Raw genomic sequence first — 25,602 nt, forward strand, 5'->3', positions numbered from 1 at the left:
AACACCCATATCAACCTTATGACTGACCCACACCCTCTCTGTGGAGCCAAAACCTCCTCCCAACCATATGGAGCCTGAGGAGAGACACTCGGTGATGTTATCCACTGAGCATGTCCTTTCTCATCCCATCAGCCTCTATCAAACCTCATGAGAAACACCCTTCCCCACCAGGAGCAAGCAGTACCTTTCGAAGGACATATTCCAGTTCTGTGGACTGGTAGGCTGGGTTCACAGACACCTGCAGAAACAAAGAGGCGTGTCAGTGTCCTGGGAAGACACCCCATTCTCTCACTGCTCCCCTCAGAAAGGGCAAGGCAGCATCTACACTCTGCCAGGGCTCTTTGGTGAACCTTGAGTGACACCAAACCGGAAGCCAAACAGACAGAGGTTTGGTTCTGTATCTAAGAGGTTTCCCCTTGAATGACATTCCTCCACATGCCCAGTTGTGCCAGGTAAACCCCTTCTCACCAGGATGATGCCTGCCTGGGCAGTGGCCAACTGAATAAGCACCCATGCATAAGAGTTGGGTCCCCACATGCCCAGCCGATCACCCCTGCGGAGACCAATGCTCAGGAGACCAGAAGCAGCTTTGTCCACCTGGTACAGACAGAGGGAGGACGACAGTGAGGTGAGAAGCAGGGGGGACTCCTGACACCCACCCTCCATCTTAGCCCAGGAGTCACTAAGAACAAATGGATTGCCAGGTCTCGGTAGATTCGAGGCAATGAAGGTAGGATATTAACGTAAGAGACAAATATCCCAGGAGCCCCTGGGACAGGAGGTATCTAGGTTACTTCCACCTCTGCCTTCTAATGCCAACAGTGGGGCCCTCAGGAGGCCCCAGCACACTGTCCCGCAGGCATGTGCCCACTCTACAGCTCTAACAGCCTGGGACCAGCAGCCGCTCTTGGAAGGTTCAGGGTCAGTACTCACCTCCTCCTTGAGCTGTGCAAAGTTCAGCCTGATGTTTTCATGGAGGATTACCAAGGCCTCTCTGTCGGGGAACCTCTGTGCTGTGGCATCTAGGCACTCACCCACAGTTGAGTTGACAAGGTGGGAACTGGTGTGGCCCTGAACGTAACTGAGGCCTCCGATGGGCAAGGGGTTGGTGAGATTCACCCTTCCAGAACTGTGGAGAGAGGAACCATGGACTGGACTGGTGCCAGGCTGGGCCTCCCTGGCACCAGTGTTCTGGCACTCCCAGCTAATCAGCGGTTCAGTTGTTTACAATATGTTGGTATATTGAGGACCAATAGGTTTTCTCTGGATTTTTTTTTTTTTAAGTAATAAGGTCTAATGTATCCCAGGCGGTCCTCAAATTCACTGACTTAGCAGAGGATGGCCTTGAACTTCTGCTGGGGTTACAAACCGGCACTACTAGCACATCCAGCTTCATTCTCTGCTGGGGACCGAATTACATCCTCGGGCCCTTTCCAGATCTGGTAAACTTACTATCCTCACTTGCTTTCTTTTCCTAACCTCCAAGCAGCAGGCCATCCTAAGCTGGGTGCAAAAGCCGTGTGTGCCTTTTTGGAAGCGATAAAAGGGGTGCCCGGGGATCCTGATGCAGGGATAGACAGAGCTCACAAAAGCTATTGCACCTGCACCTCAGTCCCTGCCTCCCGGAGGGTGACAGTCATTGTGATTCTTCCTGCGGAAGCAGTGAAGCCCATGGTGGGACCCAGAGTTGGGAACTAATGCCTTGGGTTTCTTGGCTCCTCAATGGGCCAGTTTATCTCTTCTGGGTCCGAAGATCAAAGACAGAACGGGCAAGGAACTGGATGGTGGCACTAGGGAAGACGGCCGAAAGGTGTGTGCCTGGGAATGGAGAGTCCCATGCCCCATAGGCAGAACCCCCCAGGCTGCCACTTCCAGATGCGGTGGAAATCAGAGGCTATTGCGTCAGAAGAGGACGGCAGCGTCTGAACCACATGGTGACCTCAAGCACCACAGGGCCACAGGTGAAGAGAAGCTGGTGCCCCGGTAAGGATGTCTTACGTCAGCCAAGACAAGCTGCTCCTGGAAAAGCAGCTCCATCTCCTTCCATCCCCCTCAGAAAGCAGGTTTTTTTAGCACACACTTGTAATCCCAGCCAGCCCCAACCTTGAAGTATGGATGAAAATCAAGATCACCCATTCTCAAGGCAAGGAGGCTGACGTGCAAAGATGTCAAGGGTCAAAAAGGCTAGGAACAGCTAGATTGGAATGGAAGCCGGTTGCACCGCCGCGTGTTATTGCCAGGCTTGCCCTCCTTGCCCTTTTTCCTTTGCCTTCATCCCAAGGTCCACCATCAGAGAGTGTTTAACGTCCGTGTTAACTTTTTTCCATACTTCTACCAAGCGACATGGGAGGGTGGGGCAGTATTAAGCAGGGGCTGGCAGTTTCTCCAAAGAATTAAGAGTTCTAGGAACTCAGGGCTGGAGAGATGGCTCAGCAGTTAAAAGCACCTGGCCGCCCCTTCAGAAGTCCTGGTTCAATTCCCAGCGCCCATACAGCAGCTCACAACTGTCTGTATCCCCAGTTCCAGGGTGTGGTAGTCTGAAAGAAAAAACGGCCCCCAGAAGGAATGACATTGTGGAGATGTGGCCTTGTAGGAGGAAGTGTGTTACTGGAGGGGGGGTGGGGGGATGGTGTGGGGGGTTGGAAGCAGGGCGGGTGGGAGTGGGTGGGGGAGTGGGGAGTGGATGTTAAGGTCTCCTATGCTTAAACTGTGTTCAGGTCACTTCCTGTTGCCTGTGGATCAAGACGTAGAACTCTCAGCTCCTTCTCTAGTACCTTATCTGCCCACATGCCACCATGTCCCTCTGAACTGTAAGCAAATCAGTCCAATTGAACGTTTTCCTAAGAGTTGCTATATCATGGTGTCTCTTCACAGATGTAGAAACCCCAAGACAGCCGGGCAGTGGTGGCGCACTTGGGAGGCAGAGGCAAGCGGATCTCTGTGAGTTCGAGACCAGCCTGGTCTACAAGAGCTAGTTCCAGGACAGGCTCCAAAACCACAGAGAAACCCTGTCTCGAAAAAAACCAAAAAAAAAAAAAAAAAAAAAGAAAAAAGAAACCCCAAGACACATGCAATCACAGCCCTCTTCTGGCCACCACAGGCATTGCATGCATATCATATATCAACGCACATGCAGGCAAAAACACACAAAACATAAAAATCAAAAACATAAAATAATAAATAGATAAAATGCTTTAAAAAAAAGAGTTCTAGAAACTCATACCAGTGTCATTTGCTCATAAACACAGGAACCACCCCAGCCATTTAGTCACTTCAAAGGCCTGAGTATTTTACTCCTCTGCACACACCCTGAACACCTGGCCCCACAGGGTAGCTGCGAAATGTGTGCTTCTTTACTGCGCATGGGAGAAGCTAGAAGAATTGGAGATGGGCCAGTAGAGCCAACAAGTCTCAATAACTAAAGAGAAGTAACTCTGCAGCTTCAATTGCGGATTGCAAAACCCAAGGCCCTCTGTGGCCAGGACTGAAGTCAAATAGGAAGTAGTATGAGGGACAAGAGACAGAACACAAACTGTTCCTTAGAGGATCAGTGTGTGGGACTTCCAGTCTAGATCTATTTTCATGAGAGAAATTGAGAACAAGGAAGTTAAAAAAAAAACATTCTTTTCTTGTCTCAATGTTGGCAACTCGTGTTCACACCGCGTGTGCAGCCTAAGTGTCTGGAACGTGTGGAATACCCCAGCAAACACCCTGTTGAACATGAACGAAGGCGCCGAGGGCCTCAGCTTGTGGAAGACCATTTTCCTGATGTGTATGAGACCCTGGGTTCAATTCCCAGCACTGGTCTGCACATACATCTTTGCAGCAAGCAAACAACATGCAAATCAAAACTACCACCCTCTCTGAAGGGCTTCGGGGATAATTCAGGACGCCCCAGTTTGGCCCCTAGAACCTATGTAAAAAGCTGGGCGTGCTGGTGGAGCGCAACTTTAATCCCAGCACGTGGGAAGTAAAGGAAGGAGTTCAAGGCTAGCCTAATCTCTAGAGTGAGTCTGAGGACAGCCAAGACACACAGAGAAATCCTGTCTAAAAAAAAACAAAAACAAAATAAAAAACCAACAGCCTGGTCTACAGAACGAGTTCCAGTACAGCCAGAGCTGCTACACAGAGAAACCCTGTTTTGAAAAAACAAAAAAAGAAAACCAACCAACCAAACAAACAAAAAGCTCCAAACAAAAGGCAGGACTCCATGGTGTATACTTGAAATTCCAACCCTGGGGAGGTAGAGACAAGACGATTCTTAGGCCCACAGGCCAGCCAGAGAGCAGCGGGCCAATGAAAGACTCTGTCTTAAAAACCAAAGTTCGAGACCAGCCTGGTCTACAAGAGCTAGTTCCAGGACAGGCTCCAGAACCACAGAGAAACCCTGTCTCGAAACCTCCCCCCCCCCAAAAAAAAAAAAAAAAAGTAGACAGAGCTGAGGGGGAATGGTACTTGGGGCCATCTGGCCTCCACATGTATGTTCACGCACACCTGTAGCACAAACATGTGCACCCTCGCACACATGAATGTGTGCGCGCACACACACACAATTGTTATGAGCTATGGTTCATTTTTACTGAGAAAGTAGAAGGTAATAAACAAACAAACAAACAACTCAAGTATAGTGATCAGAAGCGTCACTGACGATGTGCAGAAAGTGGAGCCTCGTCCATTGCTTGGTGAGAGTGTAAAAGTGTTCCATCGTGGGAAATAGGGTGTGGTCTTCCAAAAGTGAAACGCAGAATCACCACGTTCCCCCCCCCCAATTCCACCTATAGGAATATACCACCTGAAAGACCAAAACAATGTGTTCCAACTGCTCAGTTAAAGCAGGGAGCCTGGATTGGGGAGACAGCTCTGCCGACGAAGTTCTTGCCATGCAAGAGTAAAGACCGGGGTTTGGAACCTCAGCACCCATGTAAAAAGCCGGCACTGTAGCTGATGCCTGTAAAATCAGCACTGGAGGGGGAGGGGGGGGGAATCAGCCAGACCACCCAAATCTATGAGCCCCGGATTGAGTGAGAGAGCCAGCCTCAGAAAGAAGAGGTGGCTCAGCCGGCTGCCAAGTCCACTGATCTGAGTTGTATCCCTAGAATCCACACACACACACATACACACACACACACACAAACCTGACATGAAGAAATAAGGTGGAAAGCAATTTAAGACACTCAAGTTGATCTCTCCCCTAATTCAACATGCATATACACACCACACACTAAACATCAGCCGTACCCCACCACACCCCACCTGACCCCACCCCGCCCCGCCCCACCTCACCCCACCCCTACAACAAATTAAAGGAGATCCTGGTATGGAGCTAGGTGCTTGCCCTGGGCTCTGGCAAATGAGACTAAAAATCAAAATGAAGTCACCCTGTCTAAATCTCCCAGCTATCAAATAAAACTCAGCTATTAACCTGAACATTTAAAAAGCCAGAAAAAGGAGATAATAGCTTTATTTCCTAAACAAGTCTGCTCCAGTCTACGTGATAACAAAGTCCTCTCTGCCTTAACACACACACACACACGACCACACATACACAGTCACACACAACCACACATACATGGTCATAGACACACATGTCACACACACACACGTTCACACACACGTTCACACACACACATGGCTACACACACATACATGGTCACACATACACACATAACCACACATACATGGTCATAGACACACATGTCACACACACACGTTCACACACACACATGGCTACACACACATACATGGTCACACACACAATCACACACACATACACAGTCACACACACATAACCACACATACATGGTCATAGACACACATGTCACACACGCATACACGTTCACACACACGGCTACACACACATACATGGTCACACACACAATCACACACACATACACACACAGAGTTACACACATACACAGTCACACACATGGCCACACACACTACATGGTCACACATCCACATCCACACACACGACCACACATACACGGTCACATACACACATGACCACACACACATACATGGTCTCACACACACACAGTCACACACACATACAGTCACATACACGGTCACACATATACGATCCCATATGGACACACACACGTAGAGAGCTTCTATGCATAAGGCTTTGAGTCCGATTCCTAAGGGTGGGGGTGGGAGCAGCGTCCAGTAATCCGGAGTTAATTAATCAGCTATTTTCCCATAGTTCTGTCTCTGTCCAACTTTACAAAAAAGGCTGATTTGCAAAGCTCACTGTGTTCTTTGTGTTTAATTTGGTTAGGTGCCCCCCCCCGCCCCATTTACCTAGCCAGCTTCCTTCACCCAGCCCGTCACTCTTCTCTGTGTTATGAAACGTGGTGATCTAGATAAGAAAACAGGTGCTTGAGATGATTAAGTGACAGATTAAGGCTGCGGTTCTTGTGGGCAGATATGACATGCAGGAAGCCCTAAGTTTGATCATCAGAAGTCACACAAGCAAGACCTGGAGAAGGCTCAGGCCCATAACTCCAACCCTAGGGAGATAAAAGTAGAGGAAGGACCATCCTCTCCAAGGTCATCCTAGGCTAGGCTGGAAGTCTGAGGCCAGACTGAGGGTTCATGAGATCCTATCTCATTAAAAAAAAAATTAAAACAGCATTGCAAAAATTTTAGTTTTGTTTTCGTTTTTTTTCTTTTTATCTTTAAGCATATGAATGTTTTGCCTACATGTGTGTATGTGCATCACACACATGCTCAATGTCCAAGGAGGTTAGAAGAGGGTGGCAGACCCCCTGGAACTGAGTTACAAATGGCTGTTAGCCTGTCATGCAGGGGCTGGGAACCGAACCCAAGTCTTCAGCCAGAGCAGCAAGTACTCTTAACTGCTGAGTCATCTTCAGTCCCTAACTTGGTTCTTCGATAGAACGAAAACTTGGGCATGAATATTAATAGCAGCATTATTCTCAATCGCCGAAAAGTTTCTCCAGGTATGTGTGCCGAGCAAGTTCTTTATTTTTTTTTTTTTTCGGTTTTTCGAGACAGGGTTTCTCTGTGGTTTTGGAGCCTGTCCTGGAACTAGCTCTTGTAGACCAGGCTGGTCTCGAACTCACAGAGATCCGCCTGCCTCTGCCTCCCAAGTGCTGGGATTAAAGGCGTGCGCCACCACCGCCCGGCGAGCAAGTTCTTTATTAACTGAGCTAATTCCCCAGCCCCAGAGTCCTTTCCTTTCGTGACCCACAACGTTCTGTGTATAAATGGAGTTCCGGGCTTTACTTGACTGTTCCTCTGCTGCTAGGTACCTCCCTTCAAGGTTGAAGGCACTCACCCTTCTAAACTTGCAGTCATCTAGAACCACTTAAGACAAGCGTACTCTAGGGCTGCGGAGATGGAGAATGGGTAAGAACACTGCTCAACAACCTGACAGTCTTGAGGTCAACTCCCAAACCCACTTAAAGGTAGAAGGAGGGAGCAAGCTCCACAAAACTATCCTCTCCCCGCCCCACGACCTGACACTCAGGTGAACCCCCTCTCCACACTGCAATAATAATAAATAAATAAAAATTAAAAAGCATACTTTTCTGGCCCTTTAGTATACGTCAATATAAAGTTTTTTAAAAAAATCTTTGTAAGAACTAAGCTGCCACGGATACAGTCGTAACCAATAAACAGCAGATTGCTGGATCTATTGCCATTCTTTGTTTTTTCAAGCAGCATGAATTAACGTCTGTGCAAAATATGTACATACATCAGTAAATAATGCCAGGCAAGCCAAGAAAACACATCTGTTGGTGGTTTCTAGCTTCAAAATTCCTCCAAAAGAGAAATTCTGTTCGAAACATATTAGGCTTTTGCTTCTGGGGGTTCCAGTAAACAAGACGGGAGTCTGTGCTTTCTGCAGAGTTCCTCACTCGCTGTGACTGCACCCTGCAGCCTGGCTCGGACATGGATATGCATGCTGCAGGAACAGGGCTGAGAGCTTATTATCCATTGCTAATTGTTAGGATAAGGTTTCCCGGATGCCAAGCTTTGGTCCAGAACGTAAGACTGGGACAGCGCTCCAGAGAGAAACGGGAATTCACCCAGATGACCGGCTTCACGGTGCAATTTCTCAGAAACTCAGCAGAGAGGCTTTAATGGCAACTCAAGGAATTAATGATTCTGCTTTATGAGAAACGATAAGCAAGAGGCTGGGGGTGTAGCTCTGCTGGTAGAGTGCTTGCTGGGAGTTTCCCAGCATTCACATCGGGCAGCTCGGGGACTCAGCTCTAGGGGATCTGACACCCTCTTCTGGCCTCTGCAGGCAATCATACTCAAGCATATGCGCGCGCGCACATGCACACACATACACACACACACACACACAAATCGAAAATAAAATGCAATAAAATCCTTTTTATAAAAGCGTTCTTGTGAGCCAGGCAGTGGTGGCGCTCGCCCTTGATCCCAGCACTCGGAGGGCAGAGGCAGGAGGATCTCTGCGAGTTTGAGGCCAGCCTGGCCTACAGAATTAGTTACAGGGCAGCCAGCGCTACACAAAGAAACCCTGTGTGGGGGAAGGGGGTGTTCCTGGGATAGACTGAGTGTTCTGCAGCGCTTCAGGCAGCAGCTCAAGTGGATGGCAGCTCATCATGGGGCCTAAGTCAGGTGTTCCTGTTGACTGTGTGCAATCAGTATGATGACTCACACTAAAAATGGCTAGAAACGGGACTGCAGGACGGAATTCAAAATTGCCTTAGGGAGTCTGGGGCTAGAGCTCAGCTGGTGGAGTGCTTGCCCAGCATGCATGAAACCCTGGGGTTGATGTCCTAGCGCTGCATGAACGGGTTGTGGTGGTGCACATCTCTAATCCCAGCACTTGGAAGATAGAGGCAGGAAGATCAGAAGTTCTAGCTCAGCCTTGACTCTGTACTGGCTCAAGGCCAACCAGGGGTACCTGTCTCAAAAAAAGAGAGAGACAAATTCGGGATGGTGGTGCACACTTTTAGTTCTAGCACTCGGGAGGCAGAGGCAGGTGGATCTCTGAGTTTGAGGCCAGCCTGGTCTACAGAGCGAGTTCCAGGACAGTCAGGTCTACAAAGAGAAACCCTTCCTTGAAAAACCAAGAAGCCGGGCAATGGTGGCGCATGCCTTTAATCCCAGCACTCGGGAGGCAGAGGCAGGCGGATCTCTGGGAGTTCGAGACCAGCCTGGTCTACAGAGCTAGTTCCAGGACAGGCTCCAAAGCTACAGAGAAACCCTGTCTCGGAAAAAAAAAAAAGAAAGAAAAAAAAAGAAAAAGAAAGAAAGAAAAACCAAGAGAAGGGGGGGGTGCAGGAAGAGGGATGGTTAAGAGCACTTACTGCTCTTGCACAGAGGACCCGGGTTCAGTTCTCAGCACCCACATGGCAGCTGACGGCGATCTGTAACTCCAGTTTCAGGTGATCTGATACCCTTTTCTAGCCTCCCCAGGCATGTGAGCATGTGGTGCAATACATACATGTAAGCAAAACATTCCCGAAACAAAACAAAAGCAACAGTAAAAGGATAGGCCTTAGGGTGGAGGGTAAAGGCCAGAGTGGAGCTTCTGCTTAGCACATCTAAGGCTTTGGTTCAACTTCCAGCACTGTACAAGAGGGAGCAGTATGTTAAAAAAAGAAAGAAAAAAAAAAACCCTGCAAAGTAGATGGAATTTTCTTTGGGTCACGAGCTCACAAAAAAAAAAAAAAAAAAAGACACGAGACTTGTTATTAATTATGAAATCTTGGCCTATAGCTTAGGTTTGTCCCACTAGCTCTTAAAACTAAAAATAAAATACTCCATTATTAATCCTATCTTGGAAAGTCCAAAGTTTTGTACCTAATTTACCTTCTATCATAACTAAGGAAAACTGCAACAGTAACTATCTAGTCTTCAACTCCACCAAAGACTCCAGATGGATACAATGTTACCAGAGTAAACAGCAAGTGCAGAGTAAGCAACTTCCAAAACTAAGAAACAACAGAGACATCTGGCTGCACAGACAGTCACCCAAGGTTCTTCTGTAATGTTGGGGCATCCATCTTCAGCCTTTGGGCCTAAAATATCTGACAGACTTTTCCATGAAGCAGGAATTTTGAAGGACTGTGCTGTCTTGTCTTGGCAAAGTTCAGCAGTCAACTTCTTTTGTGTCCTGCTTGTTTAATTTGGACAGCACACTGTTAACAATTGAGCCAAGGGCAGTTTCTTGCCCAAATGGCTAACTTTTGCCACAAAGAAAGCAAAATCCATATGGAGGTTCTTTGATGTCCATCATCCTTTTTTGAAGTAAAATGATGTTTCACTACCATGAAAAGCCTTATGCTATTAAAACATTTCAAATGCCATATTCTGTAGATCTTTGAAATGTTTGAAGACTATCTGTCTATCTAAAATACATTGCTGATTGACTTTGAAAACATACATAACATTACAAGTTTTATTGTTAAAGTTGGTTAACTACTAACCTGCATTTGTTTATTATCCTAAATAGCTTATAATAATATCTTTCAAGGACTAGAAATTCACATTACATTGCAAAATGAGCTACATAGGTACAATATCTTTTTTTTTTAACTTTTTTTTTTTTTTTTTGGTTTTTCGAGACAGGGTTTCTCTGTGGCTTTGGAGCCTGTCCTGGAACTAGCTCTGTAGACCAGGCTGGTCTCGAACGCACAGAGATCCGCCTGCCTCTGCCTCCCGAGTGCTGGGATTAAAGGCGTGCGCCACCATCGCCCGGCTAGGTACAATATCTTAAGCAAGAGTAAAAATATATGTGCAGTATGTTTTAACAAAAATAATCTTAAATTTGCATCAATATACAAAATTCTATACCAGTATTTGAGACTAGTGGTTATTCAAAAATAGACTCAACAATCCATTCTTTTATCCCATCATTTCTATACTATATGCCCCCTTTTTCCTTTCAGAAAGAGATCCTTGAATCTAATCTCTTTTGTTTAGTTTTCTCCCTGACCATGACCAATAACAATTTGTAACCACCCCCCACACAAATGATGACAAGCATTCATAACCCACCAAAAAACACCCATGTTGACTCTTGGAAATGTGGGCATTGTGTTTTCTAGACTTCTTCCTGTTGACTTGCTCAATGACATCTTTAGGGGATCCTGAGAAAATTGGGATAATGGTCAAGTCCTGGGAGAACTAGCCATAACATTTGTTGTCCAGTCTGTGTGATGGGAAAGCACAAGGCTTATCTACAGCCCTGGCTAGAATAGTCTGTGAGGCCGAATTATCTCAGCAAGCAGCCTTGGAGCTGTTCTGAATGCAGAACTCTGAGGAAACTGCAACAGAGGCGTTCTGAGAGGTTGAATCACCTGGGCCACCATTGATTGGTGTCTGATCTCCTTACCCCAAAAACACACAAACTTTCAAAAGTAACATACACATCTGCATTAATACATGTATGGACTGTGTGTGGTACAAAGGCCAGCCAAAGATGATTATTTTGTTTTATGTTAGAGCAGATAAAATAAACTTCAACTGTCTTGTAGTTTGTCTAGGTTTAATTTATTTCTCTAAATTTGTAGCCAGGATTTTCAGGGGGTCTTCCCTGATTAAATCTGATCTTTATTAATTTTGAAGGAATTCATACCTTTTTGCTTCCTGTGAAAACAAAAGCATAACCTCTCCTCCAATGTAACATATATCATGACTTCCATTCTGAAGTCAAGACATCTCTAAAGTATATAGACTGGTTTAATTTAGCAGTCCCTTTCATAATCCAGTGACCCCTAGCAGTTCTAGTCTCTGTTCATTAGCATTTAAAAAAATTCAAAATTAGTAAAGCACCCTGTAGTGGCATTTCAAATGTATTTTAATAAACAAAGACTGCCTGAAGATCGGAGAGTAAAACAGTCCCACTGGTCAGCCTTACAGACCAGGATACAGTAACACGCACCTTTAATCCCAGTAGCCACAGTGACACGCACCTTTAATCCCAGTGGTGCACGCCTTTAATCCCACCCCTAGAAAGGAATATAAAAGGGCAGGTGGTAGGAGAGACAGTTCTCAGACACAGTCTCATTCTGAGATTCCAGGAGGCAGGATTGCCATTTTAGACTGAGGTAGAGGTAATAGCCAGTGGCTGTTTTGCTTTTCAGATCTTCAGGCTGAACCCGGATTTCTGACCCTGAGTTTTTATTAATTGTGCTTCAGCATCCTGTGTTATGTTTTTCATGCTTACATGACTTATTATTTTGTATCATTTTATTTTCTCTTTAAATACTTAATTTTATTATTGTTAAACTATTTTTTCTATGACTGTCTATATCCATTTTCTTTTCTTTCTTCAGTATCTAAGCACATGTTTAAATATACTGTATCTTTTTAGAGTTTTGTTTTTTTTGGGTGTGTGTGTGTGTGTATCTGGACCTGACTTTACTAAGTATCTGCAACACTTTCTGACCAGATGAGACAAATCTTAAACTGATAAGTCAGCTGTCCCACGGCTCAGCTTAGTGTGTGGCACTGGCAGCTGGCTCCAGCCTGCAGGCAGCAGCCCATAGCCAAGTCTCTGTATGCTGCCAAGCCTACCCAAGAGATCACAGTCACTAGGAAGCTGCATTTGACTCCATGTTCCAAACTTTTTTCTTATGCTTTCTCAGGCCTTATGTGGAAATACATGGCTTCACATTGGGTGCCATTTGCAGACAGAATTTTCTTTAGGCCACCAGCTCACAAAAAAACCCAAAATGGAGACTTATTGTTAATTATGAAAGTTTGACCTACACTCTTATAATTTAAGTTAATCCATTTATATTAATCTATGTTTTTGCCTCATGGCTTTTTATCTCTCTTCCATCTTGTACTTTCTGTTTCCTCTCCATGTCCTCTGGCATCTCCCCAGATTCAACTCCTCCTCTTCTCCTTCTTCCCAGAAGTCCCGCCTAACCTCTCCCTGCCTCGTTATTGACCATTCAGTTCTTTATTAAAGCAATCAGAAGGCTCCTTAACAAAGCCACATCTTCATAGTATACAAAAAGATTATTCCATGACACCACCAGGTGGTGGCGGTGGCCACCATGCACACCTTTAATCCCAGCACTTAGAAGGCAGAGGCAGGTGGATCTCTGAATTCTTGTCTGGACTGGTCTACAGAGCAAGTTCCAGGACAGCCAAGGCTACACAGAGAAACCTTGTTTCAAGAACCAAGAAAAAAAAAGTTTAACTAAAGCTCTCCGACTAGAGGATTAATAAAAGAATAATTGATAGTGCAGAGGAGTGACAATGGGTGCAGAAGCCATGATGACTATGACATGCACTTTGACATTCCTCACCAAGGTGCTGTCCTCAGCCCTAGCACTGAGAGTTTCTGGGAATTGGAGACAGGGGGTGAGCTGCCTATCAAGAAGCACTGAGCTGTATGTGGTGGTGCAGGCCAGTAATTCTAGCAACCAGAAGGCAAGAGGCAGTAGGATGAGGAAGTTTGAGGCCCTGTACCTGAGCTACATAAAGAAACATTGTTTGGAAATAAAAGAAGCGGCCACACCAAGATTAGGAGTTCAACACTGTCCTCAACTACACACTGAGCCTGAGGTCAACCTGTCTTATCTAAGACATTGTCTCAAACTGCAACAAAGTAACTCTTCTTTGAGAAAGCCTACTCCAGGACTCTGGGCTGTGCTGTTTTCTTTCCCAGCTCCCCTCTTTCTCTTAATTCTTGGGCTTAAAGTTGATATTAAAATATCTTGGGGTTTGGAGCGCTTGCTCTGCAGTGAAGAGCACTAGCTGCTCTTCTAGATGATCCACATGGTAGCTCACAGCCATATAGTCACTCCAGTCCCTGGAGAGCTGACACTCTCCTGGCCTCCTGGACACACATATATATAACAGGGCAGTGAAAAGGCTCAGCAGGTGCTTTCTGCTAAGCCTGATGACCTGAGTTTTATCCCCACATGTTGGAAGGAGAGAAGTGACTTTTACAAAGTGTCCTTTGTCCTTCAAATAGGTGCCGTGGGTCCATGTGTGAATTTGTAGATGGATAGATGGAATAACAGAATTATATAAAAAGACTTTTTAAAGGAACACTAACTCTATTTTTAAAAAAAATAGCAAGAGGTTTGCTTCCTGAAGCAAACAGACCCATGAGGAGAAACTATTTGTTTTGCCTCCTGAAGCCATACCTATTGGTTAGGGTTCTTGGAAGTTGAACCAGAGGTCAACAGATTCACCCTGCCGGAAGCTTGAAGTGCCCCAGGCCCTGGGCAAGGCCTCTTGATCTTTCCAGACACCATTAGAGAGGAAAGCTAGGCAGAGCTGACACCAGGTGCTCAGAACTGCAGGAGCATCTCCGGAGCGAGGGTCAGCTAGTGAAAGTGTCCTGCCAGCCACCAGCAAAGCTTTTAAAATGAAATCAAAAGCCACTGCCAATTAGAACCAAGTCATGAACTAACACTGCCCTTTGTCCTTTTCTTTCTGGTATCTGATGCAAGGTCAGAGAACTAGCTAACTCAGCAGGCAGCACTGTTGGCTACCGGACTTGACATCGATCCCTAAGCACAGATAAAACCAACTCCCACAAGTTGTCCTCTGACCTCCGCATTCATGACATGGTGCATACATCCTAAACATAATTTATTTATTTTTTAGTTATTAATTTGATTAATTAACCTACTTATTTTGGTTTTTTGAGACAGGGTCAATGCTGGCTATCCTGGGAACTCTATGTAAACCAGGCTGGCCTTGAACTCACAGAGATCCACCTGCCTCTGCTTCCCAAATGCTAGGATTAAAGCTCTGTGCCACCACATCCAGCATACATATGATTGTTTTGGTCAGGGGCTGGTTTTTAACAGGGTTTCTCTATATAGCCCTGACTCTCCTGGACAGGCCGGCCTCAAACTCATAGAACTTCATCCTCAGAGATCTTCCTGCCTCTGCCTCCCAAGTGCTGAGATTAAAGGTGTGTGTCAACACCGCCTGACTTGTTTTTTTTAAAAAAAAAATAGGAAAAACATAGGGTAGGGGAGATGGCTCAGTGGTTAAGAGCAAGTACTGCTATAACAGACTTTGGTTCCCAGCACCTACACCAGGCAGCTCATAACTGCCTGTTGTTCCAGGTCCAGTAAACCCAGCATCCTCTTCAGGCTGCAAAGAGAAACTGCACTCACACACACAAAAACCTTCCCCTCAGGCATAATTAAAAATAACATATCAAAAAAATGTAAATGATCAATAAGACTAAGACAACCAAGTGGGCCAAGCATGGTGGCTCATGCCTGGAACCTCAGGGCAGGAGAATCTGGCATTGAAGGTCATCCTTAACTACATAGTGAATCTGAGGCTAGCCTGAGCTACATGAGAGCCCATCTCGATGAAACAAAACCCAGGGCATTATCTGCCCATAAACTGACTTCTCAATAACCACAGACTAGTGCTGTTGTGTTGTCAGCTTAGGCCATAGCTTCTTCGGTCAATAGTGAGTGTGGAGATCTACTATTGGTCAAAGTACAGGGAAAAAATGACTGCCGAACGCCTGTCCATAGATATCTAATCTATAGACATCTATACCCTCCATTCCAAGGTCCAGGGAGCATATCAGATGAAGAGGTGTAAAGAATTAAGAGCTGAGAGAAGGTAGAGGAGATGTACCAAATACTGAATTTTCTGAGAAGCTGTGATTACCAGTACACAATTTAGTTGAGATTGGGTTTGTCAACATCCTGCCATGGGAGGAGAACATCTCACCCCAGGAGATTTACATAAAAATAAGTTGATTGGGGGGTGGGGGGGGCGCATTTTCTTCAGTGGTGTAGCCACTGATAAGATGTCCATGATCTTGTAAAAGTCACACTTCTGCTCCTGTAAACAAGCTTAATGTAACACACACACACACACACACCATGAAACTAGAAAGGGGACTCACTGGGAGCAGAAAGAGAATAAGAGAAAACAAAGAATGTATATTATTTCATACATTATGCATATGCATGACAATGTCATAAAGAAACCCATTTTTGGCAAGGACAAATAATCTACCACAATAAATATGAAAATAATATGAATGGAAGAGTCACTGGAGCCATGGACAGCAAATATTCCACAAGACAAACAAATGCACTGATAGCCATGGGCATGTAAATTTAAAACCACAGCAGAGTGGCTCAGGAAGTGCTTCAAAGTCTGACCACTCTAAGTATTGGCAGTAACAAAGGAAAACAGCAAGATTTGGATAACCATCCAAAACAGCAAGACTGCTGGGAGTCACAAGAGCACGGATCTTCCAGGGCAGTACCCTGAAAGGCTGCAGCGTCAGCTTCCCCACTAGGCAAACCTACTGTTACACATGAGGCGAGGGAAAGGCACCAGCAAGAGCAGACATCTGCTGTTGAGCGAACTAAAGAGCTAGTTTTGTTCACAAGTATAATATGTATCCTGTATGAGTAAAAAAAAAAAAAAGTTCACGTTTTACAGGGCTAACAAACGTAGGTTGTATACACCAAATGATACACTATAAACCAGGTAATGGCGAAGCTCCTTGTCAGAGAATGCTTAGGATACACAAAGCACAGCATTCAATCTCGGTATAAAGAAACAAAGTAATAGGCACGATCTGATAGAACCTAATTAGATTTATGACAGGGAAGGTATACAGGAGACATGGGGCAGAAGGTATGGCTCAGCAGTTGAGAGCTGTGGCTGCTTTTCCAGAGGACCAGGGTTGGATTCCCAGCACTCACATGACCGCATACAATCCTTGACTCAAATCCTCTGTAATTCCAGTTCCAGGGAATCTGACTCCCTCTTCTGATCTCCATGGCACTGCTTGCACATGCCGTACATGCAGGCATAACACACGAAATAAAAACTTTGAAACTGGAGACGGACTTCAGTTTTATCTGTAATGGTTTGTTTCTTCCACAGGTAACTTCCTAAAATTAAGTATGGCTGTGTTTTATTTCTGAGTGATGGGGACACAGGTGTTTGCTAGTCTATCATGTGTTCTGTTATGTCTTGCCTATTTCTCATTTAAAATTTTGTCTCACCTTTTTCTGAAAATTTATAAAGAAAAAACTGATCACATTTATTTGCTTAGAGAATGTGTGCATGTGTGTGTGCGTGCACACGTAAGAGCACGCCATGGCATATGTGTGGAGGTCAAAGGACAATTGTTTGAAGTTTGTTCTCTCCTACCATGTAGGCCCTGGAGATTAAATTAAGTTATCAGGTTTGGTGTCAAATGCCTTTCCCCCACTAGCAATCTTCCCTAATTCATATATATTAAACAAAGTGGCCTGCGTTATGTAGCCCAGGCTAGCCTAAAAACCCAAAATGTTACTAAGATTGTCATTAGATAATCTTCCCTCCACACCCCAAGTGCTGAAATGTCAGGCTTATACCACCATATGTGGATTTTTATGATCTGAATATAATGAAGAGGAACAAAGGAAAGTGTGCCAGACATGATATACTCACTTATTGTTCCAGTTACTTGGAAGCTGAGGTTGGAGGATCAGTTAAGCCCAGGACTATGGAACCAACCTGAGCTAGCAAAACTCTATCTCCTCAAAAAAAAAAAAAAAAAAAAAGTGCTAGGGGCTAGAGAGGTAGCTCAGTGGTTGAACATTTTCTGTTCTTCCAGAGGACCCAATTCAGTTCATAGCACCCACATCAATCTGCTCACAACCAACTGTCACTCTAGCTCCAGGGGATCCAACACCTTCCTTTGGCTTCTACAGACACCCACACACATGTGCCATACACTCACATAAATACACATAGGTGCATATAAATTGAATCAAATAAGTAAAATCTAAAAAAAAAAAAAAAGTAAGACTAAAGCAAGGTAGAGCAGCTCCTGCCTGTGATTCCTGTGCTCACAGGCTAAGGGAGAAGGATTACTGTGAGTTTGAGGCTAACCTGGGCTCCATAATAATTTCCAGCTCAGCCTGGGCTAGTCAGATTCTGCCTCAAAAATAGAAAAAAGTCTAGAGCGTTAATGCTTCCTTCTTAAGTAGGGTACCTAAAATAATCACATGATGGGGGGGACTTGCTGGCACGAACAGGGGACTCAACATCAGGCTCTTTTCTCCCATCTTCCTTGCATACCACCCTGCCTGAGATTTATTGTCCCAAGATAGGACTCCCTCGGGCTATCTGCCATCAGTCATTAGCATCCTGGAGGATTTGCTGTTCTAAGTTTTAGACACAGGTGTAGTGATTGACCATCTAGTTGCCTTGGTTGGCAGAAAGAACAACCCCCGACACTGGCTTTGAACCTGCAAACCCTGTGTTTTATAATCATCCCGCCTCCACGTCCCATGTGGAAAGTTCAGGTGTGTGCCGCCACGTGTGGCTCTTTATCATTTTAATCTGGGAGTGTATGTTTGAGGCTACTTGTCCTGAAATAAAATTACAATTTTTGTTTTGTTATTATCTTGTTGGGGATAGGGCACTGGTGCTGGACAATTGTCTATATTCTGTCAATTATGTTTTAAATAAACACTGATTGGTCAATAGCCAGGCAGGAAGTATAGGCAGGACAACCAGACAGAAAGTAGAAGAGGGTCAATGAGTACAGGAGAATTCTGGGAAGAGGGAAGCTCCCTTTACAGTCCTGTCCAGACACAAAAGAAGCAAAATGTGACTACGCCACTAAAAAGGTACTGAGCCATGTGGCTAACACAGATAAGAATAATGGGCTAATGTAAGTTATGAGTTAATAAGAGGCCTGAGCTAGTGGGCCAATCAGTTTATGATTAATGTAGACCTTTGTGTGATCTCTTTGGGACTTAACGACTGCAGGAACTAGGCAGGACAAAAACCTCAGATAACAGGGCACAGGGTCTCCTGCATGCTTGATGAACACGGTACCACCAAGCTACACCTCCAGCCATGAAGTTCTGATGTTTATCTGCTGCACACAGGGTAATATACTTACACCAGCTACCAACCTGCAACTATTACTCCAGAAAACCAACATGTACTTGTGACAAAATCCAAAAACGAGAGCATTAATAAGTCATCATTTTCTTAACCCGTGGCCATTTAGACAGTGGCCACTAAACACAAAAATAACGTGATGTTCTTAAAAGGTCCTCAGAGAGCAAGCATGGTGGTGTGCACATACAATCCTACCACACAAGAGGGTGAGGCGGGAAGTCTACCATGAGTCTCTATAGTTCCAGGCTAACCTGGCTACAGAGTGAGTGAGAACTTGACCTATGGTTTTTAATTCATGTTTATAATTCAGAATTTCCAAGACTTAGGCAGGAGAGGTATTATGAGTTTGAGGCTAACTTGGGCTATAGCATGAGACCCTGTCTCCATAAAAACAAACCAACAAACACAAATGCTTCTCCCTAAAAGTGGTCCTCAGAGACAGCGACGGTGAGATGACTCAGCAGTTTAAGGTCCTTTCGGCCAATCCTGAAGAAGACCTGAGTTCAGGCGCTAGAACCCACATGGTGAAAGAAGATTTTCAAGCATGGACAAACACACACAAATAAATAAATACTTCTGAAAATGTTTAAAAGCCCTTAGCAGGTAGAAAAATGAACTCTGACCAAGTTGAACATCATATGTAAATTAAAACAAAACAAAACAAAACAAAGAACCCTTAAACCTGAGGGTGTTGAAACCAACTCAATGGCTGAGCACTTACATAACATGTGCAAGGCCCTAGGTCTGAAAACCAGAGCTCATGCACACACACACACACACACACACACACACACAGTCACACACACTGTTTGGTTAATCATGTTACAATTGACTGGATTTGGAATCACAGAGACTGGAGTGGGTCTTTAAGTAAGTATGTTTCCAAAGAGGCTTAATTGAGAGAGGCTGAGCTAACCTGGGTGTGAGTGGTGCCATCTGGATCCCGGACTGTACAGAAAGGAGAAAGAGGACTGAGTGCCAGCATTCATTTCTCTTTATTTCCTGACTGTGGACACAATATGACCAACTAGCTGCTTCACACTCCTGCCACCAGAGCTCATGCCGCCATGCCTTCCCTGCCGTGATGGACTTTACCCTCAAACCTTGAGCCGACATAAATCTTCCTTAAATTGTTCTCATCGAGTATTTAAGTAAAGAAAGGGAACCCACATAAATGAGAAGGAAGAAATAAAAAGGAGAGCAGGGTGTGGTAGCTCATAGCTATAATTCCAGCATTGGGAGGTTGAGGCCAGGGGATTGCTGTGAGTCTGTGGCCTCTCTACAAAGATAAAACAACAAGGAGCTAAAGTGATGTCTCAACAAGTAAAAACACTGGCTGTTTTTCTAGAGGGCTCATGCTTGATGAACACAGCACCATCAAGCTACCCCTCCAGCCAGAAAGCTCTGGTGTTCATCTGCTGCACACAGGGTAATATACTTACACCAGCTACCAACCTGCAACTATTATTCCAGAAAGCCAACATGTACTTGTGACAAAATCCAAATGAGAACATGAATTAAGTATCACCCACATGGTAGCTCACAACCATCTTAAATTCCAGTTCCAAGGGACCTGATGCCCTCTTCTGGCCTCTGAGGACACCAGGCAAGCCTGCAGTGCACAGACATACACACAGATAAGACCATTCATGTGCATAAAAGTAAATTTTTAAAAATTATAAAATAAAATAAATAAAACAAGAAAGGAAGGGAGAAGCCAGGGAGTGGTGATGCACACCTTTAATCCCAGCACTATAGAGGCAGAGGCAGAGGGATCTCTGTGAGTTTGAGGCCAGAGTGAGTTCTAGGTAAGGCTCCAAAGTTACAAAGAGAAACTCTGTCTCAGAGAGAGAGAGAGAGAGAGAGAGAGAGAGAGAGAGAGAGAGAGAGAGAGGATATAACCTTTGGATCATGAAGCCTCTGCACTTGAAAATGGAGTAACCCAGTCCTGCTTTTGTGGATTAATGGGTTATAGAGGGAGTGTAGCTTTCTTTGAAAGGACTCTCCCTGGCATGTGTTCAGGGTCTCACCACGTGATGCCCTGGGCCATGTCATGACCCAGCAGGATGGCCCTCACCAGTGCCAAGCAGATGCTAGTGGCACCAGGTTCTTGGACTCCCGTCATCCTTCAGAACTCTGAGCTAAATGAAACTCTGAAGGGAGTCTTACAAATTGCTCTGTTCTCTGACGTTCAGTTATAGCAATAGAAAAACAAACCATTAAAATTCACTGAGCAGTACATTTAAGATCTATGCAATTTACCATATGTAATTATACCATAAAGTCCTATGATCACTCAATATAACCTCCCTTAAAGGAACCTACAGCCTACAAAGAACTCCATAGGAGTCAGAGCTGCAATAAAGACTTAGAACACAGTACTCGATTGGTGGAACACTCACTTTCAGCATCCTGAATGGAACGGCTGGTAGAAGTGCATTTATGGGTACAAAGGGAAAGTACATGGACAATTGTTATTTGAAGATAACAAACTCTTCCTACAAAACAAGTGGACAGAGGATGCCATTTGCATAACATGTACAAGATTCTGTGTTTGATTCCTGTTACTGTCAATAAAAGGAAGGGAGGGAGGGAGGGAGGGAGGGAGGGAGGGAGGGAGGAAGAAAGAAGGAAGAAAAAAGATGATGGGAGACATTTCCAAAGCCTGAATCACTTAAGGTTCAGGCATCCATGCTGCAGACTTTCCCCTTGAGGCCATTGTGCAGAGCCCTAGCTGTCAAGGGTCAGGGTTGGGGTCAGGGATGGGGGCTGGTTCAACACTCCTGCCTTTTATGGGACTGCAAAGGTCCAATCGAGTCTAAATCTTAGCTATCCAGGGTCAGCTGCACCTCAAAGGAAAGGCAGAAAGTAACTGCAAGCTTCTGCGGATCCACCCACAGCCAGCCTGCAGGTAAGCATTCATTAGCAACAAACTAACCACCCTAAGTAACATTTTGCTTAGGTAGCACGTGCCTGGGTAGAGGATCCAGTTGTATATATGTAGAGCAGCCAAGACAAGCTTGCTTCAAATTCTTGTTCTTTCTTGTTCAGTAAAACCAGCAACCTGAGCCGGGCATGATGATAGAGGCCTCCCAAGGCTGAGGCAGGAAGATGGATGGCTTCAAGTAGCAGGTCAGCCTGGGTCAAACACTAAGACCCTGCCCCCCAAACACAAACACAACCCAAATAAGAACCTGGGGTGAGTGACCTGGTGTGCTGGGTAGCAGCACAGCCTGCCTCTAACCTCATCAGAGAGAAAGAGGGGACACAGTTTCCCACACACACCATCATGCCTGGAACGCCATCGAGCTATTGCTCCCCTTTGGTTCCCTTCATCCTCACACCAGTTGTTCTGGTCTGAGTGCTGTGGCCGAGGTGCTGGGCATAGGGAGGGAATGCCCTGAGAGAGATGTGAGCTGAATATTTGAGATGGCTGAGGGGAGGCTGCAGGGGAGAATAGGGGATAAACCAGACAAAAGTGCCCACAGAGAGCAAGGAAGGGTGCAAATATGAGAGGAAGGGGAAGAAGCTGGAACCAATGAGCAGAAAATCTTTTTTTCCTCCTCTCTTGGATAAATAGGTCTCTTCTGGACACAGTTTCTCTGAGGCCTGTCACAGAAAGCCTCAGAGGTCACAGGCCTGAGGCAAGTAAGTGAGTGACCTGCTTTGTTTACACAGGAAAATGTCAGCGGTCAGGAATGTTGGGGCTAGGGAAATGGTTCAGTCAGCAAAGTGTCTGCTGTGCAGGCAGAAGGAACTGAGTTCGGATCGCCTGCACTCGCACAAAAGCTGGGCACAGTGGCTCAGCCATCTGTAACCTCTCTGTGCTAGGCAGAGGGGGACAGAGAAGGAAAGAGCCCCAGAAGGCATTGGCTAGCCAGCCTAGCCAAATCAGTGAGCTCCAGGCTCAGTCAAAGACCCTAAGCTCGAAACAGTGAGGTAGAGAGAGGAGAGCACCCGGCAATGAGCAGTCGCCTTCACCTGCACTTAAAACACATGTGCACCAGTATACAAGTCCACATGAATCACACACACACACACACACACACACACACACACAAATCAAAGTGCGGTTATGTAACACTGGATCTGATTTAGTAGCAACAACTATATGTACTTTGGGGAGTCACTTTTCAGAATCCTCACAGCTTGCAGGGATACTCAGGAGTTCAAAGGTAAGACAGGTCAACTAGGGACGGGGAAGGGTCAAGTTAGCCTAGGGAGACAATAGAGAGGAGAGGTGGGAGAACCTCCCTTAAAAAGTGACCCCCATCCCTCCAGTGGGCCCCATTTCACTACCCAGCCTTAAAAATCCCCTAGGTCTCCTGAGGAAATGAGGCAGAGAGATGTTAAAGGGTTTCACAGGGGTTGGGCATAGTCCTCAGTGGGAGAGTGCATGCATATCTCTCTCTCTCTCTCTCTCTCTCTCTCTCTCTCTCTCTCTCTCTCACACACACACACACACACACACACACACACACCACCACTGCTTGCTTCTTAGTTTTCAGAAGGTCGTAATCTGAAAGTTCCAGTCAAAAAGGCATCTTCCAACTTATCTGTCCAACTCCTTCTCAGGAATGTTTCTTTTATTGGGGGCAGGGAGTTGGAGACAAGGCTTCTTTGTGTAGTAGCCCTGGTTGTTCTGGAACTAGCTCTGTAGACCAGGCTGGCCTCAAACTCAGAGATCTGTCTGCCTCTGCCTTGTGGCCTTAGTAGTGTCTTTTAAACCTATTTTGCAGAGATATATCCCTCTCTTGACTGAGTCTCCACTTCTCCTGCCCACACCCACAGTCGGAATAGTATGGACAACAGGCTTGCTAGCTGGCCAAATTGTGTCAGAGCATGTTCAGCTATGTGCAGGCCTTCCCCCTGCTGGATGCTGAAGAAACCACCACTCAACCTTTTGGCATAGGCAGCTCTCCCAACCTTGGCTTTTCCCACAGCAATCTGTCCCTTCAGTGCCTGGCCACATTAGCTTTATTCAATCAACCCTCTCCTGCCAACCCCCTTCCCGGCACTTGTACTGAGGACTGATGAAAACAGACTCAGAAGTATGTGGCAATGATTGAAAACAGAGGGAAGAAGCCAGGCGGAAGAGGCAGGCGGATCGCTGTGAGTTCGAGGCCAGCCTGGTCTACAGAGAAGGTTCCAGGATAGCCAGGGCTACACACAGAAACCCTGACTTGAAAAAGAAAAAAGAAAGAAAAGAAAACAGAGAAAAGAAGGCATTGCTATACTCAGTGCCCTGAGGACTCCTAAACGGTCCCAAGTTTTTCACTGAAGCGGATACAGCTAAGAGTGTCCTGGCAGCTCTCAGCTTGTTCCTCGGGTGTACTATTAAAAGTCCTGGCTTTATGTGTTATACGGGACGCATACAGAATCCTGATTTAGAATTTGAACTTAGTCTAGGTCTACTGCAGTTATCAGCAGCAGTCCCAGACCCCAGCCGGGCCCGCTATTCCCTTTGCCTAGGTGGTAGGGTACTGTAAGTAAGGGCCACCCAGAGTGGGGTCAATGCCTGCCAAGCTCTGCAGAACTCCCAAGTTCCCTCCTCCTCGGGACCGCCCAGCCCCCTCTCTTTTTGGGGAGCTGCTCGGGGTACCTGAGAGGGCGGACACAGTGCCATTTCGAGTTCTGCCAAGGCCGAGAGAACAGCGTCCGGGGTCCCTGCGCCCCCAGGCTCGCGATATACAGCCTCCCGAGTCGCAGCATCCCGAGGTAGACAGTCATGGCTCTCTTCCGCCGCAGGTCCCGGCCCGGAATAAACTTTGAAAGTGAAAAGGCGGGGGCTAAAGAAGAAGAAAACGGCGAGGAGGCGGGAGGGTCGCTCTGCCTATGGGGTGAGGAGGACTGGGTCCCCGCGGGGCGGGGCGGGGCGGGGCGAGGAGAGGCCGGGAAGTGGCGACTCTGCGCCCAGGGCCACCTTCGCGTGGGAACGGCAGTCCTTCAATCCCGCCCTGGAAGAACCACCTCTGTTTCTCTTTTTGTTTTCGGGGATCCCAAATCTCGCTCTGCAGTACGATACAAAGCCTTCCCGCAAACATCACCCGGCTAAGATTGGAGGGTCGAGGAGTTTCACAAACAGGAAACCAATCAGGAGTCTATAATAAGCCAGATAGCAACTTCAAGGCTTATGGGTCCCGGGTGCCCGGTAGATCGTGGGTCACGTGGGGACTTTACGGGTGGTGAACTACAGAGCGAATGACCCTGAGGCCTGCCAGCTGGAACAGAGGGCCTCTGGGAAGAGGAGAGGCCGTCGGAATTAACCGGTCTGTTGGGTGAGCCCCTCTGTACCCTAGAACCGGGGATCTAGTGTGACCCAAGGCCAGGTATCGGCTTTAGTTCAACCCTGCACCTCTCGTGGCGTCCTCCTTCCTCCATATCGTGTCACTCCGAGAAGAGTACCCGGTAGACAAAATCTGGTGGCATCAGGGACTGGAGTCTGTTGTATCCTGCCCTCATTTCTGCCCTAGCTTGGGGCCTGAAGCATAATTTCCTCAGCTGCTCCCCTAAGCTCCAAAGGACCGAGACTTGCAAGAGACTCAACACTCCAGCTGTGCCCTCTGGGATATATTCTAGCTTGCAACGCAGAAAGAATGTGCATCAAGACTTAGAAGAAATGACTGCCAGTTTCTGGATCTGGGCACTGGGTTAACCAGACTGGTACAAAACTCCCACACCTTCTAGTCCCACGTTGTCTTGAACAATCTCTTCTCCAGAGGGAGA

The 25,602-nt window shown here is 46.1% G+C and overlaps 1 protein-coding gene across 1 annotated transcript in view; it reads right to left on the reverse strand.

The window, feature by feature from the left end:
- Acsf2 (acyl-CoA synthetase family member 2) overlaps positions 1-24,804 on the reverse strand; it is a 37,576-nt gene extending 12,772 nt beyond the window's left edge. The window contains exons 1-4 of the mRNA XM_057776287.1: positions 24,479-24,804; positions 934-1,129; positions 469-597; positions 185-238 (exon numbers count right to left, since the gene is read on the reverse strand). Coding sequence (XP_057632270.1) covers positions 185-238; positions 469-597; positions 934-1,129; positions 24,479-24,606 — 507 coding nt within the window. The 5' untranslated portion in view covers positions 24,607-24,804. The remainder of the gene's footprint in view (positions 1-184; positions 239-468; positions 598-933; positions 1,130-24,478) is intronic.
- Positions 24,805-25,602: the final 798 nt, after the last annotated feature.

Source organism: Chionomys nivalis, chromosome 7 (assembly GCF_950005125.1).
Source record: "Chionomys nivalis chromosome 7, mChiNiv1.1, whole genome shotgun sequence".
Lineage (NCBI taxonomy): Eukaryota > Metazoa > Chordata > Mammalia > Rodentia > Cricetidae > Chionomys > Chionomys nivalis.